Here is an 11302-nt window from a genome sequence, read left to right as displayed (position 1 = left end):
CCACCACGCCCAGCTAATTTTTATATTTTTAGTAGAGATGGGGTTTCACCATATTGGCCAGGATGGTCTCAATCTCTTGACTTCGTGTTCCACCCCCTCCTCAGCCTCTCAAAGTGCTGGGATTACAGGTGTGAGCCACTGCTCCCAGCCAGGAATACATTTTTAAATGTGTTAAAGTTTTAGTTTAAATGTATTAAATTTTTAGTTTCATAAAAAAATTGAAGTTCTCTGTGGAATATTGTATCCTAGAATCAATCATTGTTCTTTATTTTTAAAGCATAGTTTTAAAATTTAAACTAAGACTCTGGTTTCCTTATTACATATCAAAACATAATGAATACTGTCACTGGCTTTTTAAAAAAATGTAGCAGAACAAATGGGGGTATTTTGTATTTGCAATCTGCAGGAAAAAGAAATTTGTTTTTTGGACTAAATGATGGAGATGAGAATTGAGGGGATATAATAAACTAAAACTTACTTTGTTTACAATATGTCAGTCAGTTAAACACTGAGTGTGGATTAAATAAATACTAGATGTGAAAAAATGTTTTTCCTAATTGGGAATTGCATAGATGCTATACCTGCAAAAGCATCAAATAGTTTTCTTAGGGGGTCCAAGTGCTTAGTCTTGAACTCTGGAACAAGGTCTTCAAAAGATATAATGATATGATTTGTCAGAGAAGAGAAATAAGAACTATACCTGTCTATTTTAAAAGCAAAAAGTCAAACTTTAGTATTTAATGCTTTATCAGACAATCAATTCTCCAGAACATCTCAACAATATTGTGGAGCCATCAGAAATCCAATAATATAGATGCATTTGAATGGATCATAAAACCCATGAAACTACTATGTCATATAACTTTATTTTGAGAACTCAAGCATGTAACCTATATTTGACACCACAACTTTCTAAATATATGAAAATATATGAAGGCTTTGAAATAAAACATCTTCAGAAGTTTATTTTCAATAATCTATTTCTTTTCAGCCCGTGTATTTCTGTATCTCAACAATTACTATTTTCTAATTTTTTTCCTCTTATTTTAGAAAACTGAGGGTATAGTTGATATTTCAGTTACTACCAATGGATTTCAAGTCACAGCAGGGGATGCTTTTAGTTACAATTGTTTACAGACGCCAATTATAACTGATTTTAGTCCAAAAGTACGAACAATACTAGGTAAGAAATTCTTCAATAAGATCAGTCATATCTTATTGTCATATGGATAAAAATGTGTGTGCACGTATGTATGTATACGTATTGTCATATATATGCATGTATGTATGTATACGTATTGTCATATGTATAAAAAACATTTCTAGAAAGGCTTTTGAAGCATAGTTTCTTCTGCAGTTTTGCTTCTTAAATTGAAACCAGTTATAGTTTTATGTGTGTGTATGTTTTACCATAGATTAATCTATTTATTATTTTATATTGAACATATGCAATAAGGAGAAAAATGGTAATATTTGTTAAAAAAGGACTTTGTCATCTTTTTTCCTTTTGAGCAATTGAATGTACATTTCATCCCTTTGTGGCTGCTACCAACTCTTTCGTTGTTTTTCCTTTTGCCTCTCTAAGTGCTAGGATTTCCTAAATCCAATGAAAGATGAGAGATTAATTGATTTATTTAATATGCAAATTTCACACTGGATAGCAAGTTGAACTTTTTGCATTATTTTTAAAATTTTAAAATACTAGGAGAAGTTAATTTAACAATTAAGGGCTATAATTTTGGAAATGAACTCACACAAAACATGGCGGTGTATGTTGGAGGAAAAACCTGCCAGATTCTTCACTGGAACTTCACAGATATTAGATGTCTTTTGCCCAAGTTGTCTCCTGGAAAACAAGATATCCACGTAGAAGTCAGAAACTGGGGTTTTGCATCAATAAGGTATGATAATGAACACAAACTTGATGGAGTTGTGGAACACATGGGGCTAGTGGAACTGGGATAGGAAAAGAAGTAGGCGTTAACCTTTAGGGGTTGCTCTCTTTACCTTTCTACATCTTCTTTTGCAAAATATGCTGAGAATATCTCATAGAACTGTAATATGACACCTAGTTTTGAGACCAATACCATTCAGATCAGGTTGTAAAATTCTCTGTACAACTAGCCTTATGTATATGTCACATGACTTTGATTCATTCAGGAAATGCGTATCAAGTAGCTTCTAGGGGCTCAGTGCTGCTGGCTGGATTTACACTGGATTAGAGGGACATCTCCCCTGCATTAATGGTGCTCACAATTTTCTTGGAGAGAGAGATTTCAAACAGAGGATTACACCAAGAGTTCAATTGTAAATGTGAAAAATACTATGCGTTAGAGGTACTAGGTGCAGTAAGAGTCTATAATAGAGAGAGCTGACTTATCCTGAGCATCAGGGAAAGGTTCTCTGAAAAGGTGACAATTAAACCAAGAAATGGGTAGGTGGTGGCCATTTGAAGGAGAGGATGCAGAGAGTCTTTCTCCAACTCAATTTTCTGTAAGGACTTAGTATTTCTTTTTCCCTGAGACTATTTGTTAACTGATAAAATTTAGTTCCAGTGTGAGGAAGTTACTGGTTTAGAATACTTAGAAAAGGAAGATACTGAAATTTTATGGATACAAAAAGGCCAATAAAGCTAATGTCAGAGTAGAAGGAGATGACTGCAGCAAAATCTTGCAAGAAGTAAATGAAAATGAGCAACATTAAACATAAACCTCAGCACTACATCCATCTCCTCTTGGTTTCACAGGGCAGAGCTTACATGGGTTCTGTATTGGCTTGTGCTTTAGCTTGACGATATAATGGGTGAAATTGACACCACACAAAATTGTGTATTCAGATTCAAGAAATACCACAGTTATGCTATGGAAGTTAAAAGTTGACACAGTGACTCACGTGAATTTTTCTGCCTCTCTTAAGTTACGAGGGAAGTTTGAATGTGGAAGTCAAGTATGTCATATCAGAAAAGCATTTACATTTTGAAGGCCTCCTAGCAGACGCATTGTCTGTAACCAAGCAAAATAAATTAAAAACTCTCTCCCTGAAGTAGTGGAAGGGAGACCGTGACAAGTTTTCAACAAACATGGAATAACTTCAAATTAATTTTACAAAACTTTGATTACTCAAATGTGTGAGATTTAATTACTATTTTTAAAGCAGAGCTACCTTTTTGTTTTACTCTAATGAAATATAAAATATTTTTAAAAATCTAATGTATTTCTTGTGACCTCAGTTCTCATAAGCATATTTTTCCATAATATTGTAGGATCTTCCATCTCAAATTCTTCTGCCATTAGAATGTTCAGAAATTTAATTTTCATAGTTAGGGGAAAATACTGAATATACTATCCAACCAAATCAAGATTATGATAATTGCCAGATTGTCTATCTTGAAAAACTAATGTATAATTAAATATCCAACTATTTCCTCTTTCTAAAGAAATCATATCCTAGCAAGGTAAGTTTAGCGAGATAAACCAGAAGAAAGCTCATTGAAAAATGTATCCATTTTTTTTTTCTCAGAGACAAATTAAATTCTTCAATACAGTATGTTTTGGAAGTGACCAGCATGTTTCCACAAAGAGGCTCCCTGTTTGGTGGAACTGAAATCACCATAAGGGGTTTTGGATTCAGCACAATACCAGCTGACAATACCGTGCTGTTAGGTAAGAGCTTCTTTCATAGGAAGGTGATTAACATTTTTCTCAGCTTAAAGGATATACTATAGGTGCTGAGTTATTATATGAAGATTCTAAATCGCAGTTTTATTTTTCTAGTAGTATAAAAAAGGTTAAGTGTATTTGGTTAAAGTGATAGAGAGAAACTGAATAACTACTTTTGATTTCAATAAATAATTACTGTGTATTTAATGTGTATGCAACATATAGAGTGGAGGAGTTGTTCTGCAGACAATGAGTACTCATACATGATTACTATGAGAAAAGAAGTACCGAAGATCCTACTATATAAGGCAGAGTTTTTTTTAGGGTCTTGGCTGTCGATGAATTATACTTCATCTCTGTAATTCACAAAAAAATTTGACAAAATGTTTGCTTTTTAAAAATATCCAGTATTTATTCTTTCTAGGGTCCATCCCTTGCAATGTTACATCATCATCAGAAAATGTCATAAAATGTATTCTTCATTCAACTGGGAATATATTCAGGATTACTAACAATGGGAAAGATTCAGGTATCAGCCATTTATATACTATGAAAAAATGGAAGCACTTAAACCTGAAATTAATTTGATTTTTATTTATTTTGTATTTCAAATTATTGAGAGACTGAGTACTCTTATTTCTTTTATAATTTGTCAGCAGTAACTGCTTGACATAGAGGGTCATATATAGAGTGAATTAACGGTAGATTGAGTCTAGAAGGCCGTACTTTACAGTTTCCAACTTCAGGAATTGCCATTTGGTTTTGCTGCAGTACAGAAACTCCCAAATTGTAGTTTATTATCCGTCATGGATTTCTGAATGAACATTCCAAATAAAACTGATCATAGCTTTAAAAATATTCTCTGTAAGCTTTCTAAGCAAATTATTTATTGACTTCTAATTTTTTTTTTCAAATTGTCTTGATCATCACTTTTGGAGTTTTGTGACTTAATTTTTCCTTATCTTCTTTTTACCTTGCTTTCCAGTATTTCTATTTGTTTTTGTTTAGTGCTTAAATTATGTAAGTAATTAAGTTTTAGTGTTGATTAAAATGTTTTTACTACTGACTGTACATAAATTGCAATGTTGTCAAAGATAATTATTAAGAAATTCTCTTTTTCTTTTAAAATATGACTCAATTCTTGTTCCCAGTACATGGATTAGGTTATGCCTGGTCACCATCAGTCCTAAATGTGTCTGTAGGGGACACAGTGGCATGGCATTGGCAAACACATCCATTTCTTAGAGGGATAGGATATAGGGTTTTTTCTGTCTCCAGTCCTGGAAGTGTAATTTATGATGGCAAAGGATTCACAAATGGAAGACAAAAATCTACATCAGGTATGTTTCTGCTTATTGGGTTTCACATCATGCCACTTTTTCCTAGATCTAATAAAATGACATATTTTGGTAGATTTAATACAGTATTTTTACGTAAGTAATATACACAAATGCATAAGGTAAATTAGTTGGCATTTTATTGCTGTAGTAAAAATGTTAGCAATAAGTGTAAGCAAGTTATTTTATACATACTCAAGTGAGTTCTGATATTAGAAATATTTTATATTGATGCTGTGATAATCAATCAATTGAAAAACATATTGTGAAAGCAAAATGCAATAAAATAGGAATATATGTTTAAATCAAACCAATCTGGTAGCAAGTGATGAACTTTGACTGACTGAAATCAATTGAAAATCAGTGTTTCTTATAGGACAGCTCAGAGTAAAATGTGCCTTTTAGATTGCCTGTTTTGTTTTGTACATGTAAGATTTTGAACTTTTAACTCATGAAAAAAATTCTTTCATTTCATGTTGAATTTTTCTTTAAATTTTGGTATGTTATGCTCGACTTGCCATGGTTTTCTAGAAAATCAATGCTAGATCTTGTTTGGAATGTAATTTCATTACACAAGATAGCTTTTAATAGTCAGCGAGTTTTCTTACTACATTCTGTTGACATTTCATACACTTGAAAAATAAGAAACTGTCATCTGCATGTGCATTTAAATGATCATTTCAAGTCGTTTTCAGTCTCTTTTCAAAGATGCATTAATTGCTTATATTTATTATGTACAATCTCATTTTGTGGCAGGTTCATTTTCTTACCAATTTACTTCACCTGGAATCCATTATTATAGCAGCGGGTACGTTGATGAGGCTCACTCCATTTTTCTCCAAGGAGTCATTAATGTTTTACCAGCTGAAACCAGGCACATTCCCCTGCACCTGTTTGTGGGTAGCTCTGAAGCCACATATGCTCATGGTAAGATGGTTAAAGATGGAAACTCTGTTACACAGGTGACCCAGGGTGTGTGTGATATTTCCGGAGCAGGTAGCAGATGACTGGGTCTCACTGTGCTTCTCTCTTACTAGCCATGTGACCTTGAATGGGTTTGGGCTTCTCTGAGGCTGGAATTTATCCTCTGAAATAAGGATTATGTTAATGTCTTCCCACCAGTCTCTCCCTCAGAATCGTTGTGTGCCTCAAGTGAGATGTAATGTAAAAATGTTCTGACACTATGTATGTGCCTGGACATATATTAAAATGTAAGATGATGTTATTATTTTCCCCATGGGGTCTGGCCTTGGACAAACTGAAAAATAAATCAATTTTATATTCAGTTTTCTCTCTTTACTGTGACATCTTTGATAAGGTCTTTAATACTTTTGTACTGCCTAAGACCCATTTGTCATTTTGTTTTTCAAAAAAGATTTACCAGAATTTAAACCATCATCATCAAAATAAAAAGTAACACAGTTCAAAAACAGTTATCATTCCAGAATGTTATTCATGACTTACAGGCAGTTCTTTTGTCTAAAGGAGGACGTGAGAACTGGCACTTGGGAAGCTCTGTGGCAGGCTGCTTAGCAACAGAACCCCTGTGCGGCCTGGACAATACCAGGGTTAAAAATTCAAAAAGATTGCTATTTGAGGTTTCAAGTTGTTTTTCACCATCTATAAGCAACATTACTCCATCCACTGGAACAGTAAATGAACTAATAACAATTATTGGACATGGCTTTAGTAATCTCACATGTGCTAATAAGGTAAGAATATAAATACCTCCTTTGTACTTCTATTACATGTTCCCAATGAAAGTATTTTGACGATAACCTTGTTATTTAATTTTTATCAGCTTTATTGAGATTTATCACATACTATACAATTCACCCATTTAAAGTGTACAATTCATAAACTTTTAGCATAGGCACAGAGTTGACATTCATCACACAATCAATTTTAGAACATTTTCATTACCAAAACAAACAAACAAACAAACAAACCCTAAATCCCTTAGATATCACACATAACCCCTCCATCGATCCCAGCCCAGGGCAATCTCTAATCTACTTTCTGTCTTTATAGATTTGGCTGTTCTGGGCATTTCTTGTAAATAGAATCATACAATATGTGGTTCATTGTGACCAAGTTTATTTATTTTTCACTCAGCATAATGTTTTCAAGATTCACCAAAGTTGTACCATGTATCAGTACTTCATTCTTTTTTTGACCTAGTAATATTCTATTGTATGTTAAACAACCTTTTATTTATCCATTCATCAGTTGATGGGCATTTGGGTTGTTTTCACCTTTTGATTATTATGAATAATGTAGCAATGCACATTTATGTACAAATCACAATTTAATCCAAGAGATGCCTTAATCAGCCCCTCCCCAATTAAATTTATGAATAAAAGATATTTATTTGCACATGATTAGCTTTTTAAATTTATAGTTGTTGCTAATACAACATTTGTTTATACTGGAGATATGTATTGACTTGTTTTATTTTGCATTCATTTCACTTACAGGTTACAATTGGTAGCTACCCCTGTGTCGTAGAAGAAAGTAGTGAGGATTCAATTACATGTCATATTGACCCTCAAAACTCAATGGATGTTGGTATCAGGGAAATTGTCACTTTGACTGTCTACAACTTGGGCACTGCTATCAATACGTTGTCCAATGAATTTGATAGGCGATTTGTGCTTTTGCCAAACATTGACCTGGTGTTGCCAAATGCAGGATCAACTACAGGAATGACAAGAGTGACCATAAAAGGCTCTGGATTTGCAGTTTCTTCTGCAGGTGTAAAAGTCCTTATGGGTCATTTCCCATGTAAAGTTCTATCAGTGGATTATACATCCATTGAATGTGAAACATCCCCTGCTGCCCAACAGCTTGTGAATGTAGATCTTCTAATACATGGAGTGCCTGCCCAGTGCCAGGGAAACTGCACCTTTTCATATTTAGAAAGCATCACTCCTTATATAACAGGAGTCTTCCCAAACTCTGTCATAGGGTCTGTAAAAGTTCTTATTGAAGGAGAAGGTTTGGGGACTGTTTTGGAGGACATTGCTGTTTTCATTGGAAATCAACAGTTCAGAGCAATAGAGGTTAATGAAAACAACATCACTGCTCTTGTGACTCCTCTTCCAGTTGGACATCATTCTCTTAGTGTTGTGGTGGGAAGCAAAGGCTTGGCTCTGGGAAACCTGACTGTCAGCAGCCCCCCAGTAGCATCTCTATCACCAACTTCTGGAAGCATTGGTGGTGGAACTACATTGGTGATCACAGGAAATGGCTTCTATCCAGGCAACACTACAGTCACTATTGGGGATGACCCTTGTCAAATTATTTCCATCAACCCCAATGAAGTCAACTGCCGCACTCCCGCTGGGACCACTGGAATGGTCGGTGTTAAAATCTTTGTTAATACAATTGCTTATCCACCTTTGCTTTTTACATATGCCCTGGAGGATACTCCATTTCTCAGAGGAATTATCCCAAGCAGAGGTACTCCAATATCTGCCTTATTATCTTGATATTATTGTATCGATAATATTTATTAGTATAGAATTGGAATGATATTTGTAAATAACTATTAAGGTGTGTTTATAAATGATCGCAATTACACCTAAGACATGGGATTCAAGTTCTGTGTAGTCTGTATTGTATGATTATTTTTCACACATTTATGGGATAACAATTTTAGACAAATTTCAACTTCTATTGAGGAACAAAATTCCGGTTAACTTGACCTAAAAATAAGTGAAGATAGACCAAACTGCTAATTCATTTATGTTATTGATGTTGATTTGAACTAGAAACTCCAGTTAAAATTCAAAAGTTGCAATCTTACTTACATTGAGAGTGTTTCAGAGGACCTTATTTCCATGAAACTACAAATGAGTATTAACTTATTAGCACACCAGAATTCTTTTTAAGGAGATAATTGGCACATTCAGTAGAGAAAATGTTATAAAATAAGATTTTCTTAATTACTTAGCATGACTCATTTTTCTAATTTAACAATAGGTTGATATATCATCTTGGTCCTTTGTCATTATGCTATGCTGTTTCTGATCATCTTCGAGCTATTAGAATGCTTATTATATATGCACTGAATTCTGGAGAGGAAGCTGTAGTGTAATAGTTGAGAGCTTGGCTCTCAAATGGTTCAAATTTTGGTTCCTTTAGTTTCCAGTGATGAAATTTTGGACAAGTTTTTTTAAACATCAATTTCTTTATTTATGCAGGTACATACATTATAAAGTTAAAGAAGTTTATTCATATAATGTAACTTAGAATAGTACATTTAATGAAGAACTCATTAAATGTTAGCCTTTTAGAAAAGTCTTTTTTAGGTTACATCACAAGAGAAATGTATCAGGTTTGTGTAAGTAGTATTTTCTGCCTTCAAAGAGTTTGCTGTCGAAATCTTCTTTAATATGTCAAATTTGCTCATTTTGAAAGATGTGAACAATAGCAATGGCATATTTCTTTCCCATGTGGTTGTAATCTTTGCAAATAGTGGCATATGTTTCTTATTTCCATGGACTGTGTCTCTTCCTATCTCTGTCTTTGAATGATTTTTTTTTCAAAACAATGCATTCAAAGGTATAGGAGACTTGAAGACGTGTGAAAACTGAACTGTTTTTATTTGCTGAAGAGACAGGCGACACTGAGAACAACACTGTTGCATTTGAAAGGCAAAATGTCAAGCAAAATTAAATGTTAAGACCCATACAACTTTCTTTAGATTGTATCTTAAAACTATTTCGGCCAGGCACGGTGGCTCATGCCTGTAAGCACTTTGGGAGGCTGAGGTGGGTGGATTGCCTGCGCTCAGGAGTTCGAGATCAGCCTGGGCAACATGGTGAAACCTCGTCTCTACTAAAATACAAAAAATTAGCCGCGCGTGGCGGCATGTGCCTGGAGTCCCAGCTACTCTGGAGGCTGAGGCAGGAGAATCGCTTGAATCCGGGAGGCAGAAGTTGCAATGAGCTGAGATTGCACCACTGCGCTCTAGCCTGGGCGACAGAGCGAGATTCCATCTCCAAAACAAACAAAGAAACAAACAAACAAAATTATTCCTAACATGAAATATCTCTTTAGTATCTGTCATGTTTAAAATAAAATAATTATTTATATTTAAGCAATCCTCACTATGGTCAATTATATGGTAATTCTTTATTATTATCACTTGAATTAAAATCAAACTACTACTTGAGGGCACTGTGTTTGTAAAAAGTTATGTTGACTAATTTTCATTTAAAATTTAGGTATGCAAATATTCATTTGAACAGCCTATGAAAAATTCCATATGTTTAATGCCCTTGATGTACATTTGTCAAAAGAGGGAAGCAAGAGAACAGCCAGAATCTAATTATTTGTTCTATGTGCACTCATTCAAGGCATTAACATCAACATTCACCTACAAATCTTTAAACTAATTCCTTTTTTCTGTATTTACTATCTTACACCCATTTACATATCGTAATTTGTTTACCAAGTCATAACTATCAAAAACGTTTGAATTAAGAAAAATGTAGTCTCTCCTCAAAAGAGTTGCTGATGTCAGGAAGGAAGGTACCAAAAATAAAGATAGTAAGCCTCATCCTTAAAATATGCTCTAACCCACGCTGCTCAGACATTCATACTTCCTAACTCTAGACCTGCTCTTCTCTCCTCCTCTCTTCTCTATTAGTGTGAATTAGTAACTTACAACTCAATAGAATGGACAGAAAGGCTGGAAAAATAATAAACATTAAGATAAATCACTTATAATTAATATACAGTAGAATGTAGGATATATTGTAGTCAAAATGTATTGTATGACACAGCATGTATTGTTAATATTTATATTAGTTTTAAAACACTAGGTATTCTTTTATTTGTAAAAGTAAAGAGGTATATCTTTAAATGAGTGTGTATTAATAGTTAGATATATTTATATTGTGTGCTTTTTTTTTTTTTTAGGTCCACCAGGAACTGAAATTGAGATCACTGGATCCAACTTTGGCACTGAGATCTTGGAAATCTCGGTGATGATAAATAACATTCAATGTAACGTAACCATGGCCAATGATAGTGTGTTGCAGTGCATCGTGGGAGATCATGCTGGGGGCACATTTCCTGTTATGATGCATCATAAGACAAAAGGCTCAGCCGTGTCCACAGTTGTATTTGAGTACCCGCTTAATATTCAAAATATTAATCCAAGCCAAGGTAGTCATAAGTATGCAGGAAACTGCAGATATTTTGTTTCAGAAAACACTTATTTAGAAACCTTATTTAGAAAATAATATGTTCTTCAAACACATAAAATTTCTAGTTTTGTGTGTTCTTTTTTTTTTT

At 33.9% G+C, this 11302-nt stretch overlaps 1 protein-coding gene across 1 annotated transcript in view; it reads left to right on the top strand.

The window, feature by feature from the left end:
• The window catches only part of PKHD1L1 (polycystic kidney and hepatic disease 1 (autosomal recessive)-like 1), a 168118-nt gene that overhangs the window by 67778 nt on the left and 89038 nt on the right, over positions 1-11302 (top strand). Inside the window, exons 31-39 of the mRNA XM_011968382.1 lie at positions 1051-1183; positions 1706-1901; positions 3520-3662; positions 4084-4188; positions 4811-4999; positions 5753-5923; positions 6482-6708; positions 7474-8458; positions 10925-11173. Coding sequence (XP_011823772.1) covers positions 1051-1183; positions 1706-1901; positions 3520-3662; positions 4084-4188; positions 4811-4999; positions 5753-5923; positions 6482-6708; positions 7474-8458; positions 10925-11173 — 2398 coding nt within the window. The remainder of the gene's footprint in view (positions 1-1050; positions 1184-1705; positions 1902-3519; positions 3663-4083; positions 4189-4810; positions 5000-5752; positions 5924-6481; positions 6709-7473; positions 8459-10924; positions 11174-11302) is intronic.

Source organism: Mandrillus leucophaeus, unplaced genomic scaffold, assembly GCF_000951045.1.
Source record: "Mandrillus leucophaeus isolate KB7577 unplaced genomic scaffold, Mleu.le_1.0 Scaffold840, whole genome shotgun sequence".
Lineage (NCBI taxonomy): Eukaryota > Metazoa > Chordata > Mammalia > Primates > Cercopithecidae > Mandrillus > Mandrillus leucophaeus.
This window is presented reverse-complemented; position numbering and strand designations above follow the sequence as displayed.